This window comes from Dromiciops gliroides, chromosome 2 (genome assembly GCF_019393635.1).
Source record: "Dromiciops gliroides isolate mDroGli1 chromosome 2, mDroGli1.pri, whole genome shotgun sequence".
Lineage (NCBI taxonomy): Eukaryota > Metazoa > Chordata > Mammalia > Microbiotheria > Microbiotheriidae > Dromiciops > Dromiciops gliroides.
In genome coordinates, this window is record NC_057862.1 from 309,694,717 (window position 1) to 309,715,102 (window position 20,386).

At 40.0% G+C, this 20,386-nt stretch overlaps 3 protein-coding genes across 5 annotated transcripts in view; all 3 read left to right on the plus strand.

Annotated features, from left to right (window-relative positions):
• The window catches only part of LOC122740813 (protocadherin alpha-C2-like), a 275,331-nt gene that overhangs the window by 33,532 nt on the left and 221,413 nt on the right, over window positions 1-20,386 (plus strand). The window lies entirely within an intron of this gene.
• On the plus strand, window positions 5,134-7,638 carry LOC122741984 (protocadherin alpha-8-like). Its single transcript, XM_043985923.1, has one exon. The coding sequence runs from the start codon at window positions 5,218-5,220 to the stop codon at window positions 7,636-7,638; it is 2,421 nt and encodes an 806-aa protein (XP_043841858.1). The 5' UTR covers window positions 5,134-5,217.
• LOC122742008 (protocadherin alpha-8-like) lies at window positions 16,375-18,840 on the plus strand. The gene has a single exon (XM_043985961.1). The coding sequence runs from the start codon at window positions 16,420-16,422 to the stop codon at window positions 18,838-18,840; it is 2,421 nt and encodes an 806-aa protein (XP_043841896.1). The 5' UTR covers window positions 16,375-16,419.

The following is a 20,386-nucleotide window of genomic DNA, read 5'->3' on the forward strand; positions in this document are numbered from 1 at the left end:
AACTACATATTTTCCCCCCAATCAACTATTAAGTGCTTACTTTGTAACTGAAAACAACGTCAAAGAAAATTGAAGTTATCTAACTTCCATATATAACACTCTGGATCTTGAATAAGTCACATGTAGGTTAAGAGAAAGGTATCTGCTTCTCTTCCAATATTTTGGGTACACAATCATAGAACATGCTATTGATTATTTTTCTGTTTTAAAAATTTATTTTAATATTCAAATTCTTTCCTGCCCTTCTTCACTTCCCTGAAACATTGAGAAAGCAAGAAAAAGAAAACCTGTTACAAATATGTAAAATCATGCAAAACAAATCCCCTTATTAGTCATGTCCATTAAAATAGAAATATAAAGAGAAGAAAATAAGCTTCATTTTACACTGAGTCCATCAGCTCTCTCTCTACAAATGGCTAGCATATCATCATATTTTGTTCAGTCATGTCTGACTCTTCTTTTTTTTTTTTTTAATCATCCCTACTTGTTTTTTATGTGTTTGTTTTGGGAGGGGCATTCGGGTTAAGTAACTTGCCCAGGGTCACACAGCTAGTAAGTAAGTGTCAAGTGTCTGAGGTCGTATTTGAACTCAGGTCCTCCTGAATCCAGGGCTGGTGCTCTATCCACTGCGCCACCTAGCAGCCCCCTTGTCTGACTCTTCTTGACCCCATTTCGAGTTTTCTTGGGAAAGATAGTGGAGTGGTTTGCCTTTTCCTCCTCCAGTCAAGTTTACAGATGAGAGGTCACAAAGGTCTGAGGGTAGATTTATGCTTGGGTCTTCTCGACTACAGGCCTGACCCTCTAACTGCTGCACCACCTAGCTGCCCTTTGAAATTGTGGTTTGTAATTGTGTTAATTGGAGTTATGGAGTATTTAAAAATTGATAATCTTTACAATATATTGTTGTATAAATTTCCATCTTAGTTCTATTTACTTTGCTTTACATAATTTCACACAAATCTTCCGAAGTTTTTCTGAAACCATCCCCTTGATTTTATAGCATAATAGTAGTCCACCGAATTCATCTACCATAGCTTGTTAAGCCATTTTTCATTTGAAGAGCATCTCCACAGTATCCAGTTACTTTATGCAACAAAAAGAGCTGCTATAAGTATTTTTGTACATATAGGACATTTTCCTTTTTCTTTGATCTCTTTGGAATACAGATATGGTATCCCAAAATGGTATTGTTAGTAGTGGTATTATTTGGTGAGAAAGAATATGGACAATTTTATAGTATTTGGTCATAGTTCTAAATTGTTTTCCCAGAATGGTTGGACCAGTTCATAACTCTACCTCTTTTTCCACATCTTCTCCAACATTTGTCATTGTCCTTTTCTGTCCAATTTGATTGACGTCAGGTGGAACAGTACAGTTGATTTAATTTGCATTTCTCTAATCAACAATGATTTAAAGCATTTTCTTGTGACTATTGATAGCTTTGATTTCTTCTTCTTCTTGAAATCTACCTATTCATATCCTTTGGTGGTTTATCAATCTGAGAAAGCTTCTTTTAAAATATAAATTTGACTCAGTTTCTTATATATTTTAGAATGAAGCCTTTATCAGAGAAGCTTGATGCAGAAAACTCCGCCTCCCTAGTTTCCTGCTTTCCATCTAATTTTGGCCACATTTGGTTGTTTATTTTTTTGCGTGCAAAAATTCTTAATTTCATATAATCACAATTACTTATTAAACTTCCCATGATTCTCATTCTCCCTCCCTCCCTTTCTCTCTCTCCCTCCCTCCCTCTCTCTCTCTCTCTCTCTCTCTCTCTCTCTCTCTCTCTCTCTCTCTCTCTCTCTCTCACACACACACACACACACACACACACTCATAAGCTGTTTCCTTATGCATAGATCTGACAGATAAAATTTTCTATGCTCTCCCAAATTGCTGATGATATCACCCTTTATGTCTAAATCATATACCCATTTTGACCTCATCTAGATATATCTTTTGAGATGTTGGTTTATGCTTAGCTTATGCCTAAGTGTTTTCTAAGCAATTTTGGTCAGTGAATTCTTGCACCCAAAGCTTGGATCACTGGGTTTATGAAGCACTAGATTACTGTGGTCACTTACTACTCTGTATTGTGTACCTAATCTAGTCTACTGATCTACCAACCTATATCTTATCCAGTATTAGATTATTTTGATGATTACCACTTTGTAATATCATTTAAAATCTGGTACTGCTAGGTTGTCTTCCTTCACTGTTTTTTTTTTCAATCGATTTTCGATATTCTTGACCAAAACTTACCTCTTTCAAGCCTTCTTTTTCCATATGTAAACTCCCCTCTTATCCTCCTGATCTCTAATAACAATTTGTTTTGCAGTCTCCAAAATGTGCTTTAAAATGTATTTTCTTTTTCTGTGTATTATAGTGATTGCCTAAATACCATGCACACTGGAGTAGAACTATGACCAAATGCTTGTCTAATCTTTACCTCTTTCCATTATTGCCTACAATGCTCTGAGATGGGAGGTGCTTATTAAAAGTTATAAGAATGGTTTTGTTAGTATAGTAAAGAGGCCTTTCCTTTGAAAATATGAAGGACAAAAATCAATATTTTACCCGGATAAACTATTGTTGGCAGAATCTAATCCTTGGATGTCACCTACATTGGGCATTATTGAGATTGTGTTCTTTCATATCTTCTGAACTTTAGATTTTCAGTATCAAATTTTGAACACTTCACTATCATGGAGGCCTTTCTTCTTCAGACTTGAAACTTCAGACTTGGTTTTGATATACCTCCTGATTGTTCTTTTAAAAATGATATTAAGTACTTCACTTCAGCTGTTTTTTTTTTTTTTTTTTTTTTTAGTGAGGCAATTGGGGTTAAGTGACGTGCCCAGGGTCACACAGCTAGTAAGTGTTAAGCATCTGAATCCGGATTTGAACTCAGGTACTCTATCCACTGCGCCACCTAGCTGCTCCACTTCAGCTGGTTTTGACCCAGTGATATATTTCTTCTCAGTCATTTTGTGCTCTTAGTTTTGATTGCGGTGACATTTCTTTTCATTTGTAAATTTAATAACCAAATATAAACATAAATTTAATGTCCAAATAATTTTTTATCATTGAGATTTAGGAAGAGTAATCTTATTGGTCACAACAGAGAAAATTCATAGGAAGACTTTTAGTATCATTACTCATAGAGAAAATAGAAAATCTTATTGCTTTTAAGAAAATTGTTCTTTAAGTGCTTACATTTAAGTTGATTCTTAAGCTCTCCTTCTTCTTTATAATTAATTCAGAAATCTGTGTGATGGCCATTTTTCCAGATCAGGCATATTTCTGTTTGTCTCATCTGAGCACAGACTAGGCTAGTGATAAGAATCTAGTGATTGGTCAGGATTATTATTTCCCTTTCTCATATCTCGCATGTCTCTCAACCTTTTTTTGCTGTTTTCTCTAATTCCTTAAGGTTCCTTATTTGTGTGGAAGATACATTGATGGTTAATAATGTTTGGGATATGAAGGGATAGGGATTTTCTTTACTAACTGCCAACGTGTTTGCCAAATCCATTAATTTTATGAGAATTCTAAATTTTAATCTCTGAGAATCAGACTCTGCAATATGTATTTGTACTCCTAACATCATGTCAGAAATATTATTTGTTAGGTTTGGCAATCACAGAATCAGGAATCACTAAAGATTAATTTGTCTATAACTATGTTTTTCTTCTTTCTTTAGAAGTAATAAGGATAGAGAGACTTGAAAAAAGGGGGAAAGAACTAAAATTTCATAGGAGATGACATGACACAACCACCTTGGTGCAGGCTCTCTCATCACTTCATGCTTGCACAATTGCAATAATTTACTGGATAGGTCTGCCTGCCATCTGTTTTTCTACTTATCCTCCACTCAGCTGACAAAGAGATCTTCCTTAAGTGTAGATCTGACCATGTCACTCTTATGAAACTCCAATGTTTCCTTATCACCTTTAGCACTGGGCATAACATCCTGATTAACATTGAAAGCCCTTGCTAAATTGCCCTCTGCCTTTCTAGTCATTTTACACTTTACATAATCCTTCAGCATCCCTCTTGCCCCCAAAAATCTATAATCCAGTGCCATTGCCCTCTTTGCTGTCCCTCAAACAAAACTCTCCATCTCTTGGCTCTGGGCATTTTCTCTGGTTGTCCTACCAGTGTGGAATACTCTTCCTACATCTGCCCACCTCTTGGATTCTCTAGCTTCCTGCTGGTCCTACCTACAACCCCAACTTCTACAAGAAATCTTTCCAAATCTCCCTTAATTCTAGTGCCTTACTTCTGTTGATAATTTCTCATTTATTTTGAATGTGAACTGTTAATAAGTATTTGTTAGAAAGATGTCTCCCCCATTCAAATGTGAGCTCCGGTGTTTTTTCTTTCTTCATATCCCAAGTGCTTAGCATAGTGCCTGGCACACCGTGGCACTCAATATATATTGACTATTTATAAATGTAAGTTTTAAAATGTAAGATTATATAATTCAAGTCATCTAGTACTTCAAGGCTTACAAAGTGATTTCCTTGCCCAATTAGCATTACTGTGCCCATGTGTGAAGAAACTGGCTCTGAGAGGGTAAGTGATTTGCCTAAGGCCACAGTAAGGAGACGTCAGGAATCAGACCCAAGTCTTCTGACTCTTCTGACTTTCCCATCCAGCACTCTTCACATGGATACCAGAGTTCCTGTTTCGTCTTCTAAAACGTTCACATTTTCCAGTTCTACAACAGGAAGCACTAAACTAATTTTCTTTCCTTATTATTATAATTCTTTCCTTATTATTCTTTCTGAATACTTACATTTGATTTAATATACAAAACAAAGCACAATCACCATAGTAAAACAACAGAAAGAGTCAAAACTCTAGTATCCTTTTCTGTAGGAAACTATAGTTCTGTACAAAAAGAGTTGTTTAACCTCGTAAAATGAAAAAAAGGTATGAAACAAAATTAAATACTGGGGAACATGAGTTAGGGAATTTATGCCATAAACAAGATACTTGACTTACGCTTTGCTGCCACATGATGTCGCTGTCCACCACAGAATATCGCTGAACAATATCTTTTTGGGTCTTGGAAGGAGGCTCTGTTTCGTCGTTAAATGATGCAAAGCAATGGCGGAGGCTGCAGAATAAGACTGGAGGAAACGGACACCCGTATTTATATTTATTCCAGCATTTGATCTACCCTTTGGAATAAAGCAAAGAGCGTCTGCGATGGCGTTTTCCTGGGGAGGCGACTGGGGAGCCCAGCAGCTGCTGCTCTTATTTCTGCTCCACACATCCTGGGAAGTGGGGAGCGGCCAGGTCCATTACATGGTGCCTGAAGAAGCGAAACACGGTACGTTCGTGGGACGCATCGCGCAGGACCTGGGTCTGGAGGTCGGAGAACTGGTGTCGAGGCTGTTCCGGGTGGTGTCCAAGGGTCGCAGGGACTACTTGGAGGTGAATATGCAGAACGGCATTTTGTTTGTGAATTCTCGGATTGACCGCGAGGATCTGTGTAGTAGAAACCCGGTGTGTAGCATCCATTTGGATGTGATCGTGGACAAACCTCTTCAGGTTTTCCATGTAGAGGTGGAGATCAAGGACATTAATGACAATCCGCCAATGTTTCCAGTGAAGGAACAAAAGCTGTTTATTCCAGAATCCAGATTGCCCGACTCTAGGTTTCCTGTAGAGGGAGCCTCTGACCCAGATATTGGCTCTAATGCCTTACTTACTTACAGGCTCAGCACCAATGATTACTTTACTCTAGAAGTAAAATCAAAGAATGACCAAAGTAAATCGGTTGAGCTAGTGCTGAAAAAACCTCTAGACAGAGAGGAAGTTCCTGAGCATCACTTAATACTGACAGCCACCGATGGGGGCAAACCTGAACTCACGGGCACAGTGCAGCTGCTTATCACAGTCCTGGATGTGAACGACAATGCCCCCACTTTTGAGCGACCAGAGTACGAAGTGAAGATATTAGAAAATGCAGTCCAAGGAGCTTTATTGATCAGACTGAATGCCTCAGATGCGGACGAGGGCATCCATCGGGAGATTTTCTACTCTTTCAATAGTCTCACTCCACCTGTGACTAAAAATAAATTTCACATTAATCCAGATACAGGAGAAATTTCAATTGAAGGACATCTGGATTTTGAAGATGTTAACTCGTATGAGATTCGAGTTGACGCGACAGACAAAGGGACGCCCCCAATGATTGGTCATTGCACGGTCTTGGTGGATGTCCTGGACGCCAATGATAACATCCCAAGTATCACAGTGACGTCATTGTCGTTGCCAGTCAGGGAGGATGCCCCTCCAGGGACAGTCATTGCCTTAATCAGCGTGTCTGATCAAGACTCCGGTGCCAATGGGCAGGTGACTTGCTCGTTGTCACCCCCGGGGCCCTTTGCGCTGGTGTCCACGTTCAGAAATTACTACTCGCTGGTGCTGGAGGGTTCTGTGGACCGCGAGAGCGTGCCGGCCTACGAGCTCGTGGTGACTGCGAGGGACGGCGGGAAGCCAGCGCTTTGGTCCACGGCCAGCGTGTCTGTGGCCATCGGAGACGTGAATGATAACGCGCCAGCCTTCGAGCAGCCTGTGTACACAGTGTTTGTGAAGGAGAACAACCCGCCAGGCAGTCACATCTTCACAGTGTCGGCGTCTGACCCGGATGCGCAAGAGAACGCGCTGGTGTCTTACTCGCTGGTGGAGCGGCGGGTGGGGGAGCGTCCGCTGTCGAGCTACGTGTCTGTGCACTCGGAGAGCGGGAAAGTGTACGCCTTGCAGCCCCTGGACCACGAGGAGCTGGAGCTGCTGCAGTTCCAGGTGAGCGCCCGGGACGCAGGCTTCCCACCCTTAGGCAGCAACGTGAGCCTGCAAGTGTTTGTTCTGGATGAAAACGACAACTCTCCGGTGGTTCTGCCCCCTCACTCAGGGTCCGGAGCAGGTGTGGTCCCGGTAACCGAGTTGCTATCGCAGTCGGTGACAGCTGGCCAGGTCGTGGCTAAGATCCGGGCAGTCGACGCGGACTCTGGTTACAATGCGTGGCTGTCTTATGAGTTGCAGCCGGAGGTGGGCCTTGGTCGCAGCCCTTTTCGCGTGGGGCTGTACACGGGTGAGATCAGCCTAACACGGGCTCTGGAGGAATCTGACGGACTGAAGCAGACGCTGCTGGTGCTGGTGAAAGATCACGGAGAGCCAGCCCTGTCCACCACGGCCACTGTGTGCGTGTCAGTGGTGGAGAATGGACAGACTTCAAAGGCTTTTTCAGGGGCTTCGGGGATCTCGGCCAAGGCTGGTGTGGGGAAAGAGACCGCGCTGGTGGATGTGAATGTCTACTTGATCATCGCCATCTGCTCAGTGTCCAGCCTGTTGGTGCTGAGTCTACTGTTGTACGTGGCGCTTCGGTGCTCCGCACCTCCACAGGCCTCGTATGGGCCTGGGAAGCCTACACTGGTGTGCTCAAGTGAAGTGGGGAGCTGGTCTTATTCTCAGCGGCGGCGGCAGGTTTGCTCTGGCGAAGGGGCGGCCAAGAACGACCTTATGGCCTTCAGCCCCAACCTCCCTCCGTGTCCTGTTTCTGGGGAAAGAGGCCAGAAGCAGGAGGCTGGCTCGGATAACTCAGGGAAGGTGGGTGATTATTGATAATGCATTTTTATTTCTGTTTAGGTGTAAATTGCTGTTTCCTTCAAAACGTTCGAGAATTTTTGTGGCTCAATCGTCATCCTTTCAAATGTTGATTTTTCTGTCTTCAAATTATGCTTTCCATTTCGTAAGCAAACTGATAACTTTCTCAAATGGTCCTTTTTCTTCTTTCATCTCCTCCATTTTCTCTTCATCTTTCCTCCTTGTTCAGGATGTCTTTTCATAGATCGAGGTTTTAATTTATCTTTTATTTATAACAGGGTAACAATGGGAACATATTTCTATAGAATTCTTCCTTTGGCTAGTTCCCGTTACAGCTCTCCATTATTAACAAACAGGGGCACAGTGGATAGAGCACCGGCCCTGGAGTCAGACGTACCTGAGTTCAAATCCGGCCTCAGACACTTAACATTTACTAGCTGTGTGACCCTGGGCAAGTCACTTAACCCCAATTGCCTCACTAAAAACACACACACACACACACACACACACACACACACACACAAAACATTATTAACAAACAGCACTCACATTATTATTTTGTGCCATAGATATCATTTAGGGATTGTGCACTAATACACATTCCATTTCTTTGATAGGCAAAATCAATTTTTGGATAATACTCTTTGAAGCTATCTAGTTGCTTTGTGTTAAAAGCATTGCATAGCCACTGTGAAAAATACTTTACGAAGCATAACATTAATCATCTGTGCCATAGCTCGCTAGCATTTATATATCATTTTAAACTTTGCAAAATGGTTTGCAGATGTATTTGCATTTGATCTCACAAAAATCCTTTTAGATGAGTGCTATTATTAACCTAATTTTATAAATGGGGAAACTGAGGTTTGCTGTAGGTATTGTCATAATGTGTCAGTGAACACAATTGATTGCTATAGACTTTGAGTTTATTAATATACCTTGATATACATGGTAGAATATTTGATGAAAATGTGAGAGAGGCCACTTACTTCTAGATTATATAGCACTGGACAGTGTGAGCACTAAAGGGCATTGCCAATGAATAAAACCAACTCCATTTTAAAAGACAGGAGAAGATTTTTAATGTATGTGAAAGTTATCCCTAAGTCAGATTTCTGTCCCCAGTCAGACCATGGACTTGTCAAAATTAAGATCAGAACTTTTAGTAAACAGGAAGAAATGAAACGAGAAAAAGGTGTGGTGTAAAACTAAGAAGATTCAATCTTGGATAACTTAAACAAGTTATAGAAAACAAAAACGTACAATGGACAACAGAAATTACATTGACACCAAAACTGACATTAATTATTTCACCCAGAAGTTGATAGGTCTTTCATTACAAGCTGAAAAGAGCCCAGCAAACATTTTAGTTGGCAAATTTCTTACTTACTGAATAAATGGAACATGAGGGTTAAAATATCAACTCATCTTTAATATTGAAGGATAAAACCAATTAAAAGAAACTTTGGTAAGACATCCAATTAAGCAAAATCACCGAGAGATAACAATGATAAAAGGAATACAAATAAGAAAAAGGAAAATTATTTTGAAAAACAATAATATTGAATGATTTCTCCATCAACGATAGTGGAACCACCACTTTGAAACTCTATCAGCACATCCCCTGAGTTATTTACAAAGGAAATAAAATGGCATTAAGGAGAACAAACATGGGGAAATTATATTACTGGATAGAGTATAAGGGATGTATCTTAAGCTGTTGGTGATATGTCACATTTTCATTGGGGCAAAAATATGTCTCAGAGTTATTAAATGTTACCATTCAGTTATTATTTACTGTCTGTCTAATGGGTACATGCATCTACCAAAGTCCTGCTCTGAGGCTTCACCATAGATAGTGACCTTGAATTTTTCGAAGACCACAACAACAGAGCCAAGCTCCCCCAAAGCTTCTATTCTGGCACATGAAACACTGCATTTCTACTGTTATCCAAGTTCAGAGAGGCTAAGCCCCAGAATGTTGGCCTCCAGGTGGTGGAATATTTGGTCACATCAACTCATGAAATTCTGTCAGCTAAAATATTTTAATTTACACTCATTCATGGAATGCGTGGCTGATGAAATAAAAAAATGTTGAAGTACTAAGTTCCATATTACATGATCTTGTTTAAGAACTCTGTTATTAAACGATATCCTAGAATTCCTGTGCCTTTGGGGGAACTTATCCATGAAGAGTTTTAGTAGCTGAGATGTAACTAGCAGTGCTCTTGGTTGTGAAGAGATTGAAAAATCCTTGTTCAATTCAACATAACTATCAAAAGTTTTAGGATAAAATGGTTCAAGTATCTGAAGAATTTTGCACAGCATCATTTCTATGACCACATTTATTTCCTAAGGATTTTTACTGATGCAAATAAGTCACAGAATGATTAGATCAAAATAGTCCAGAAAATGCCTTAGATCAAGTAAGCACTTTTTCTCTTTGAGATATGATATGATGTGACAGAACAGGTCAACACAGGCTTAGAATTTATGCTTCTCTGTAAAGTCTTTTGCAAGAGGATGTTGGAAGTTGATGACCGGTATTAACTCATAAAATAGTTAAAAGCAGTGGACTAAAGAGCTTTACAGAAAGATTAGTGATAGATCCAACTAAGCCAAATAATCAGAATGACATTTGAGAATGAAACTCAGAGTGCAACAAAGACACAAAAAGGAGTCAATATCATCAGGATTCTATAACACTCGTTTCTCTATCAACAACAGTGGAATTAGTACATTTGTAATCTAATATCAAAGTCCTTGATGTACTGTATGAAAAAGAAGTAGAAATGATATTAAAGATGACAAAAGGAAGAATAGTTGGGCTAGACCCAGTTTTTTATACCATTTTGAGACTGTTGAAAGATTCAATGTCAAGATAGCTGAAAGAGGGGAGGATACCTAATACTTATCAATTCATTTGTAAACTTTCTAATTTCTGCAAAATCTTCACATATGCACGTATTGAAGTCATATGTGATGAATGGAATAAGCAAGCTTTCTCAAATTATATTATATATGACTACATATTTTCCCCAACCAATCAAGTATTTATCAAGTGCTTACTATGTAACTGAAAAAAGCAAAGAATATTGAAGTTTTATTCACTTTCCTTATTTAACACTCTAGGTCTTGAGTAATTTACATGTAGGTAAAAAGCAATGTATTTGCTTCACTCCCAATATTTTGGGTACACTATCCTAGAACTTGCTATTGGTTATTTTCTTTCTTTAAATACAATTTAGCTTATTTTTCAAATTCTTTCCTGTCCTCCTTCCTTTCCCTGAAACATTGAGAAGGTTAAGAAAAACAAAACCCATTACAATTATGTATAGTCATGCCAAACAAATTCCCTCTTTAGCCATGTCCAATAAAATATAAATAAGAGGAGAAGGAAAATATGCTTTATTCTACACCAAGTCAATTCTCTCTTTTTCTGTCTCTCTGTCTCTTTCTGTCTCACTTTCTGTCTCTGACTCTCTCCTCTCTGGAAGTGTTTAGCATATTTCTTCATGTTGTTGTTCAGTCTTGTCTGACTCTTCTTAACTCTGTTTTGGGTTTTCTTGGCAAAGATACTGGACTGATTTTCCATTTCCTTCTCCAACTTATTTTTAGAGGAGAAAACTAAGGCAAACAGTGTTAAGTGACTTGCCTGGGATCACACAGCTAGAAAGTGTCTGAGGCCAGATTTGTACCTGGGTCTTCTTGATTTCAGGCCAAACAGCCTATCCCTTGAACCATTTAGCTGCCCACATTTCATTGTGAGTCCTTTGGATTTGTGGTTGGTCATTTTCTTAATCAGAGTTAAAAGCTTTCAAAGTTGATAATCTTTACAATATTGATAGTTTTGTATACATTTTTTCTTGGTTCTGTTCACTTCACCTCACATCATTTCAAACATGTCTTCCCAGGTTTTTCTGAAACCATTCCCTTCACTGTATAGCATAGTACTAGTCCATCACATTTATATATTATATCTTGTTAAGCTATTTTCCATTCAAAAGGCATCCTCTCAGTTTCCAATGCCTTCAGGCTTCAAAAAGAGATGCTATAAATATTTTTGTACATATAGGTCTTTTTCATTTTTCTTTGGCCTTTTTGGGATACAAGACCTAGTAGTGCTGTGTCAAAGGATAGGAAAAGTTTTATAGCCCTTTGGTCATAGTTCCAAAATTGTTTCCTAGAATGGTTGTATCAGTTCACAGGTTTACCAAAGGTGCATTAAAGTACCTATTTTCCCACATACCCAGCGGCATTTGTCAGTTTCCTTTTCTGTCATATTAGCCAATTTGATAAGTATGAGGGGTACCTCAGAGTGGATTTAATTTGCATTTCTCTAATAGATAATGATTTAGAGCATTTTTATGATGATAGCTTTGATTTCTTCTTGAAAAGTATGTGTTCATATTCTTTGACCATTTATCAATTGGAAAATTACTCTTATTTTTATAATTTTGATTCAGTTCCCCATATATTTGAAAATTAAAGCCTTTATCAGAGAAACTTGCTGTAGAAGCCCCCTGCTCCCAGTATCCTGCTTTCCTTCTAACTGTATGAATTGGTTTGGTTTGTGCAAAAAACTTCTTAATTTCATCTAGTCACAATTATATTTTATATTTCCTATCATTCTATCCCTCTCTCTCTTGTTTGGCCATAAACTGTTCCTTAGTGAAGTTATTCAATATAATATATTAACATAATATATTAATGTTATATACTCTTGACATAATAATATAATAAAATAAGATTCTTAGATCTGACAAAAAAAATTCATGCTCCCCTAATTTGCTTACAATATCACTTCTTGTGTCTAAATCATATGTCCATTTTGACCTTATCTTAGTAAATAATTTACGATGTTTGTTTATTCCTAGTTTCTGCCAAACTGCTTTCCAATTTTCCCTGTAATTTTGGTCAAATAGTGAATTCTTTCCCCCAAAGATTTCATCTTTGTGTTTATGAAACACTAGATTACTGTTGTCATTGACTACTAAGTATTGTGTATTTATTCCACTGACCCACTACCTTATGTCTTAGCCAATACCAGATTGCTTTGATGATTACCACTTTGTGATATAGTTTGAAATCTGATACGGCTAGGTTGTCTTCCTTCACTTTTTTATTGATTCCCTTGATATTCTCAACCACAACTCACCTCTTTCCAGAAGCCTTCTGTGTTTCCATATGTAAGCCCCTCTCTTTCTCTCCTGACCTCCAATAACAATTTATTTCGCTATCTCCAAAATGTATCTTCATTTTCTGTCTATTACGGTAATTGCCTAAATACCATGCACACAGGAATAATGTCTGATCTAAGTTTTAAATCTCTTCATTATTGCATACAGTGCTCTTTAGATGATAGGTGGTTAAGAAAAAGTTGGTAAAAGTAGATTTGTTAGTAAAAATGACTAGGCTTCTTTAATGAAAATATGAAGGACAAAAATCAATACTTTCTCATATGTTGCATATTTCTAGTTCCTCTTATTCCTTAAGGTTCTTTATTTGTATGGAAGAAATATTGATGGTTAACAATATTGGGGATATTGAAAGTATAAAGATGTTCTTAATCAACTGCCAATGTGTTTGACAACTCTATTTATTTTATGAGAACACTAAATTTGAGTCTGAGACTCAGAATCTGCAATATGTTTGTTCTCTTGGCATCATATCAGAAATATTATTTGTTAAGATTGGCAGATCATAGAAGCAGGGGTCACTAAACCTATTTCCACTATAATTTTGATTTTCTTCTTTCATTCGAAGAAGTAAAGGTAGGGGTCTTTGGAATAAGGGAGAAAGCATTAAATTTCATGGGGGATGGCATTACATTTCTGTCACTAATTTCTTTCATAATATCAAGGTAAACTTAATGACCATTTTAATAATGGAAATGGTCAGGAATTGGGGTAAAAAAATTAGCTTCAATGAATTACTGAAAATTAAAAAGGCAAGAGATGAGTTTGTTAGTGCTATGCCTGTTAAAAAATCTTATTAAGGGGGGCAGCTAGGTGGTGCAGTGGATAAAGCACCGGCCCTTGACCCTTAACCCTTAACCCCTGTTGTCCCGGCCAAAAAAAATCTTATTGAGGACCTAAGAAACTTAAATAAGGACACAAGACTTAGTTGCTTTCCTAATGGTTACTGAGTATCAAAAAGCAGAAGGAACCTTACCAGGAGAGGACTAGATTTTGCCATAGTGTTAGAGCAGACCTTGTTACTAACTCTTTGAGTGATAATCTATCGACCACTTAGTATTGTCTAAGGATCTTAAAAACTTAACTCCCCAACCCCCATAGCAATAAAGAAGAAACATAACTATTATTATTATTATTTATTTGTTTTTTTTTTTGCGGGGCAGTGAGGGTTAAGTGACTTACCCAGGGTCACACAGTTAGTATGTGTCAAATGTCTCGGACCAGATTTGAACTCAGGTCCTCCTGAATCCAGGGCTGGTGCTTTATCTCCTGCCATCTAGCTGCCCCCCCAGAACTATAATTATATATTCAGTCTTCTGAACGAATTTGCTGAGTGCCTACTGTAAAGAAAGGTTATATGCTAAGCACAGACAAGCAAGCAAAAATTATTAACTAACTAGGAGACATCAAAGAAGAATAAGACTACTGATTCAGATAAGTCTCAAAACTAACTGTACTGTACAAAGACTATGTAATAAATGAAGTAAAATGTACTATAGGAATTTAGAGGAGATTGCATCTGAACTAGACCTTGAAGAAAAAATAGTATTTATTTAAGCATAAATGAAGGAGAAAGGGAATTTTTTTTTACAGAATGAAGTTTTTTAGTTAAATACCACGGGGAGGTCAAGGAGAATCGCTACTAAAAAGCAATCAAATTAATTTCCTTTAGTATTAAATAAAAATATGTTAGAAAAAGAAAAAAATCTAAGTTATGTTGGAGATCGTGTAAATAACAATTAGAATGTAACTTTTAAAAGTAGCAACCTGTAACCTTGGGTTAGGAAACTTCTAGAGAGAGAAAGTCTTCTGTTATACAGGTCAATATTAGTTTTGCAGGTAAGGATTTTAAACAGTTGTTTGGGAAGCACTGAGTGTTCAAATTTACAGCCCCAGGGTTTCCTAGCCAGTATGCATCAGATGTATAATTTAAATCTAGGCCTTTCTTACTCCAAGCTTGCCTCCAGGGATATTTTCCTCATTGGTATTTATCTTTCTGGAGAAACCCTTCTCTTTTCCTAACTTACCTATTACTGTTGAGGGCACCACCATTCTCCCAGTTCTTTAGACTTGCAACCTCGATGTCATCCTCGAATCCACAGTCTTTCAACACCAATACCCAATTTGTTTCTAAGAGCTGTTGATTTTACCTTCCTAACATCTCTTCCATGTGCCATTTCTTCTTATCTGACACGTACAACCACCCTGGTGGAGGCCCTCATCACTTCATGGCTGGACTATTGCAATAGTTTACTTGACAGGTCTGTCAGACATAAGTCTTCTAAGTGAAGTCAGTCATGCAACCCCTAACAAACTCCACTGGTTCCCTATCACCTCCAAAATTTAATACGAAATACTCTGTTTAGCATAGAAAGCCCTTGATAAGTTGCCCCTCTATCTTTCTAGTCATCTTACACCTTACATAGCTCTTCAGCCTTCCTCCCAAACACTGCAATCCATTGACATTGGCTTCCTTGCTGTTCCTCAAACAAAACACTCCATCTCTTGGCTCTGGGCTTTTTCTCTGGTTGTCCTACAGGTGTGGAATGCTTTTCTTTCTTATATCCAACTCCTGGATTCCCTAGATTTCTGCAAGTCCTACCTATAATATCAATATCTACAAGAAGCCTTTCAAAATCCTCCTTAATTTTAGTGCCTTCCTTCTTTTGATTATTTGCCATTTTCTCCCTGAATACAAACAGTTCATAAGTAGTAGTTTGCAACTTATCTCTTTTATTCAGCCGTGAACTCCGTGTGAGCAGGAGCTGTGTTTTCTCTTTCTTTGTATCCTAACTGCTTATCATAGTGCCTGGCACACAGTGGCACTTAATATTTATTGACAATAATAAAATGCATCATAAGTATTATAAAATGCAAGATTATATAATTCACATTCATATAGTACTTTAAAGTTTACAAAGTGATTTCCTTAACCAGCTAGCATTACAGTGCCCATTTTACATGTGAAGAAACTGGGTCTGAGAAGGTAAGTGATTTGCTCAAGACCACAGTAATCAGGAACCAGACCTGTCTTCTGACTCTTCCGGAGTCTCTCATCCAGCACTCTTAACATAGATACAAGAGCTCCTGTTTAGTCTTCTAAAACCTGCGCAATTTGCAGCTCTTACTAAGCTAAATTTCTTTCCTTATGGTATCATCTACTTTATGAATATTTAAAACCAATTTAAAGACACAAAAGAAACAAAGCATCATTGCCTTCATGGTAAGGAAGGAGAAGCAGTTACAATGCTAGTTTCCTTTTCTTCAACGGAGAAAACTGCAATTCTTGCTGCTACAGCTCGCAAAACTCGAACAATGAAAACAAATAAATGAAACAAAATTAAATGCTGGGAAACACGAGTTGCTGTTTTACACCATAAAGAAAATATTTGACTTACGTTTTGCTGCCACATGATGTCGCTGTCCACCACAGAATATCGCTGAACGATATCTTTGGGTCTTGGAAGGAGACTATACTTCATTGTTAAATGATGCAAAACAATGGCGGAGGCTGCAGAATAAGACTGGAGGAAACGGACTCCCATATTTACCTTTATTGAGTATTTGATCTACCCTTTGGAATAAAGAAAGAGCGTCTGCGATGGTGTTTTCCTGGGGAGGCGACTGGAGAGCCCAGCAGCTGCTGCTCTTATTTCTGCTCCACACATCCTGGGAGGTGGGGAGCGGCCAGGTCCATTACTCCGTGCTTGAGGAAGCAAAACACGGTACGTTCGTGGGGCGAATCGCTCAGGACCTGGGTCTGGAGGTCGGGGAGCTGGTGTCGAGGTTGTTCCGGGTGGTGTCCAAGGACCGCAGGGACTACCTGGAGGTAAACGTGCAGAACGGTATCTTGTTTGTGAATTCTCGGATCGACCGGGAGGAGCTGTGCGGTCAAAACAAAGTTTGTAGCATCCACCTGGAGGTGATCGTGGACAAACCGCTGCAGGTTTTCCATGTAGAGGTGGAGATTAGGGACATTAATGACAACCCACCAGTGTTCCCAGTGAAAGAACAAAAACTGTTTATTCCAGAATCCAGATTGCCGGACTCTAGGTTTCCTGTAGAGGGAGCCTCTGACCCAGATATTGGCTCTAATGCCTTACTTACTTACAGGCTCAGCACCAATGATTACTTTATTCTAGAAGTAAAATCAAAGAATGACCAAAGTAAATTGGTTGAGCTAGTGCTGAAAAAACCTCTAGACAGAGAGGAAGTTCCTGAGTATTACTTAATACTGACAGCCACCGATGGGGGTAAACCTGAACTCACCGGCACAGTGCAGCTGCTCATCACAGTTCTGGATGTGAATGATAACGCCCCCACCTTTGAGCGATCAGAATACGAAGTGAAGATATTAGAAAATGCAGTTCATGGAACCTTAGTGATCAAACTGAATGCCTCCGATGCCGACGAGGGCATTCATCGGGAAATTTTGTACTCTTTCAATAGTCTCACTTCATCTGTGACTAAAGATAAGTTTCATATAAATCCAGATACAGGAGAAATTTCAATTGAAGGACATCTGGATTTTGAAGACGTTAATTCGTATGAAATTCTTGTTGACGCGACAGACAAAGGGACGCCCCCAATGGTGGGTCATTGCAGGGTCCTGGTGGAAGTCCTGGACACCAATGATAACATCCCAAGTATCGCAGTGACATCATTGTCGCTTCCAGTCAGGGAGGATGCCCCTCCGGGGACAGTCATTGCCTCAATCCGCGTGTCTGACCGAGACTCTGGAGCCAATGGACAGGTGACTTGCTCGTTGTCACCCCCGGGGCCCTTCGCGCTGGTGTCCACGTTCAGAAATTACTACTCGCTGGTGCTGGAGGGTTCTGTGGACCGCGAGAGCGTGCCGGCCTACGAGCTCGTGGTGACTGCGAGGGACGGCGGGAAGCCAGCGCTTTGGTCCACGGCCAGCGTGTCTGTGGCCATCGGAGACGTGAATGATAACGCGCCAGCCTTCGAGCAGCCTGTGTACACAGTGTTTGTGAAGGAGAACAACCCGCCAGGCAGTCACATCTTCACAGTGTCGGCGTCTGACCCGGATGCGCAAGAGAACGCGCTGGTGTCTTACTCGCTGGTGGAGCGGCGGGTGGGGGAGCGTCCGCTGTCGAGCTACGTGTCTGTGCACTCGGAGAGCGGGAAAGTGTACGCCTTGCAGCCCCTGGACCACGAGGAGCTGGAGCTGCTGCAGTTCCAGGTGAGCGCCCGGGACGCAGGCTTCCCACCCTTAGGCAGCAACGTGAGCCTGCAAGTGTTTGTTCTGGATGAAAACGACAACTCTCCGGTGGTTCTGCCCCCTCACTCAGGGTCCGGAGCAGGTGCGGTCCCGGTAACTGAGTTGCTATCGCAGTCGGTGACAGCTGGCCAGGTCGTGGCCAAGATCCGGGCAGTCGACGCGGACTCTGGTTACAATGCGTGGCTGTCTTATGAGTTGCAGCCGGAGGTGGGCCTTGGTCGCAGCCCTTTTCGCGTGGGGCTGTACACGGGTGAGATCAGCCTAACACGGGCTCTGGAGGAATCTGACGGACTGAAGCAGACGCTGTTGGTGCTGGTGAAAGATCACGGAGAGCCAGCCCTGTCCACCACGGCCACTGTGTGCGTGTCAGTGGTGGAGAATGGACAGACTTCAAAGGCTTTTTCAGGGGCTTCGGGGATCTCGGCCAAGGCTGGTGTGGGAAAAGAGACCGCGCTGGTGGATGTGAATGTCTACTTGATCATCGCCATCTGCTCAGTGTCCAGCCTGCTGGTGCTGAGTCTACTGTTGTATGTGGCGCTTCGGTGCTCCGCACCTCCACAGGCCTCGTATGGGCCTGGGAAGCCTACACTGGTGTGCTCAAGTGAAGTGGGGAGCTGGTCTTATTCTCAGCAGCGGCGTCGGGTTTGCTCTGGCGAAGGGGCGGCCAAGAATGACCTCATGGCCTTCAGCCCTAACCTCCCTCCGTGTCCTGTTTCTGGGGAAAGAGGCCAGAAGCAGGAGACTGGCTCGGATAACTCAGGGAAGGTGGGTGATTCTTGATAATGCATTTTTATTTCTGTTAAGGTGCAAATTGTTGTTTCTCTCAAAACGTCCTACAATTCCTGTGGCTCAATCGTCATCCTTTCAAATGTTGATTTTTCCTTCTTCAAATTGTGCTCTCCGTTTCTTAAGTAACCTGATAAGGTTTCATAAATGCTCTTTTTTCTTCTTCCAATTGCTGCTGGTTCAGCTCCTCCTCTTCTATCTTCACATTCTCTTTCCTCTTAAGTATGTCCCTTCATGGGTTCATATTTTTATTTATCTTTTACTTACAACAGCATGAGTATTGTAACACATTTCTATAGACGTCTTTCTTTAGCTAGTTCCCATTACAGCTCTCCATTATTAAAAAACAAAACAAAACAAAACAACAAAATCCAAATAACTATTTTGTGTCATCTATATCATCACTGTGGGTGATGTTATCTTTTTTTTTCTTTGCAGGGCAATGAGGGTTAAGTGACTTGCCTAAGGTCACACAGCTAGTAAGTGTAAAGTGTCTGAGGCTGGATTTGAACTCATGTCCTCTTGAATCCAGGGCCAGTGCTTTATCCACTGTGCCACCTAGCTGTCCCTCTGATGTTATCTTATACTTGTTTCAGTTCTCATTTTGATAGTTCTTGAATGCATTCTATTTCTTTCATAGGCAAAATCAATCTTTGCATAATAATCTTTAAAACTATCTAGCTGTTTTGTGTTAATAGCATTGCATAGCCAGTGTGAAGGATATTTTATGAAGCATAAAATTAATCTTGTATGTTATAGTTAGCTAACATTTATATATCATTTTAAGGTTTGGAAATGTATTGCTCGGGGTATTGCATTTGATCCTCACAAGAACCCTGTGAGGTAATTGCTATTATTATCTCAAATTTACAAATGTGGAAATTGAGGTTTGCTATAGTGATGTACATAATCTTTCAGTGGATCCAATTAACTATTGTTTGTGAATAGGTGGCATTGTGTTGACTGCATCAAATCCAAAACTATTGTAGAGTCCCTGGAAAGAGATATATAATTAGAGAAAAGAGTTTGTCCTATTCATCCACATGGGAAAGATCAAATGGGTAAATGATGTTTGTTTCCTAATTGTTGGGCATTATCTTAATGGATCACCTGTGGAGTTTCTGCAACAGCATGTGTATCTGGGATAAACAATATAGGTAGAAAATGAACTGGTCTCTGAAAAGGAGGATACTATATTTCTTCTGGAGAGTTGCAAAGCACTTACTGATACCAAACTTCCTAGAACAGCAAGACCTATCCTTTCAAAGCAGATTTTACTGGTGATGCTGCATAAAAGCAAAACCAGGAATGCCACTACCTCTCCATAAATAAAGGTAGAGATCACACAGTGGGCAATGGGAAGGTGAATTATGGGTCTGAAGAGTCTGAACAATAACCAATGATGACCTCTCAGTAAAAAGATTAAATGATGTCACTAATGAATTGTATGACAGAAAGAGTAAATGGCCTAGTCATGACAAGAGAAGTGATTACAGATGGTCATGATATGATAGACCATATACACACCAGCTTAGAATTT

Bases quoted from the DNA above. Each gene is read 5' to 3' on its own strand.
- LOC122741984 (XM_043985923.1), top strand. From the start codon at position 5,218: ATGGCGTTTTCCTGGGGAGGCGACTGGGGAGCCCAGCAGCTGCTGCTC.
- LOC122742008 (XM_043985961.1), top strand. From the start codon at position 16,420: ATGGTGTTTTCCTGGGGAGGCGACTGGAGAGCCCAGCAGCTGCTGCTC.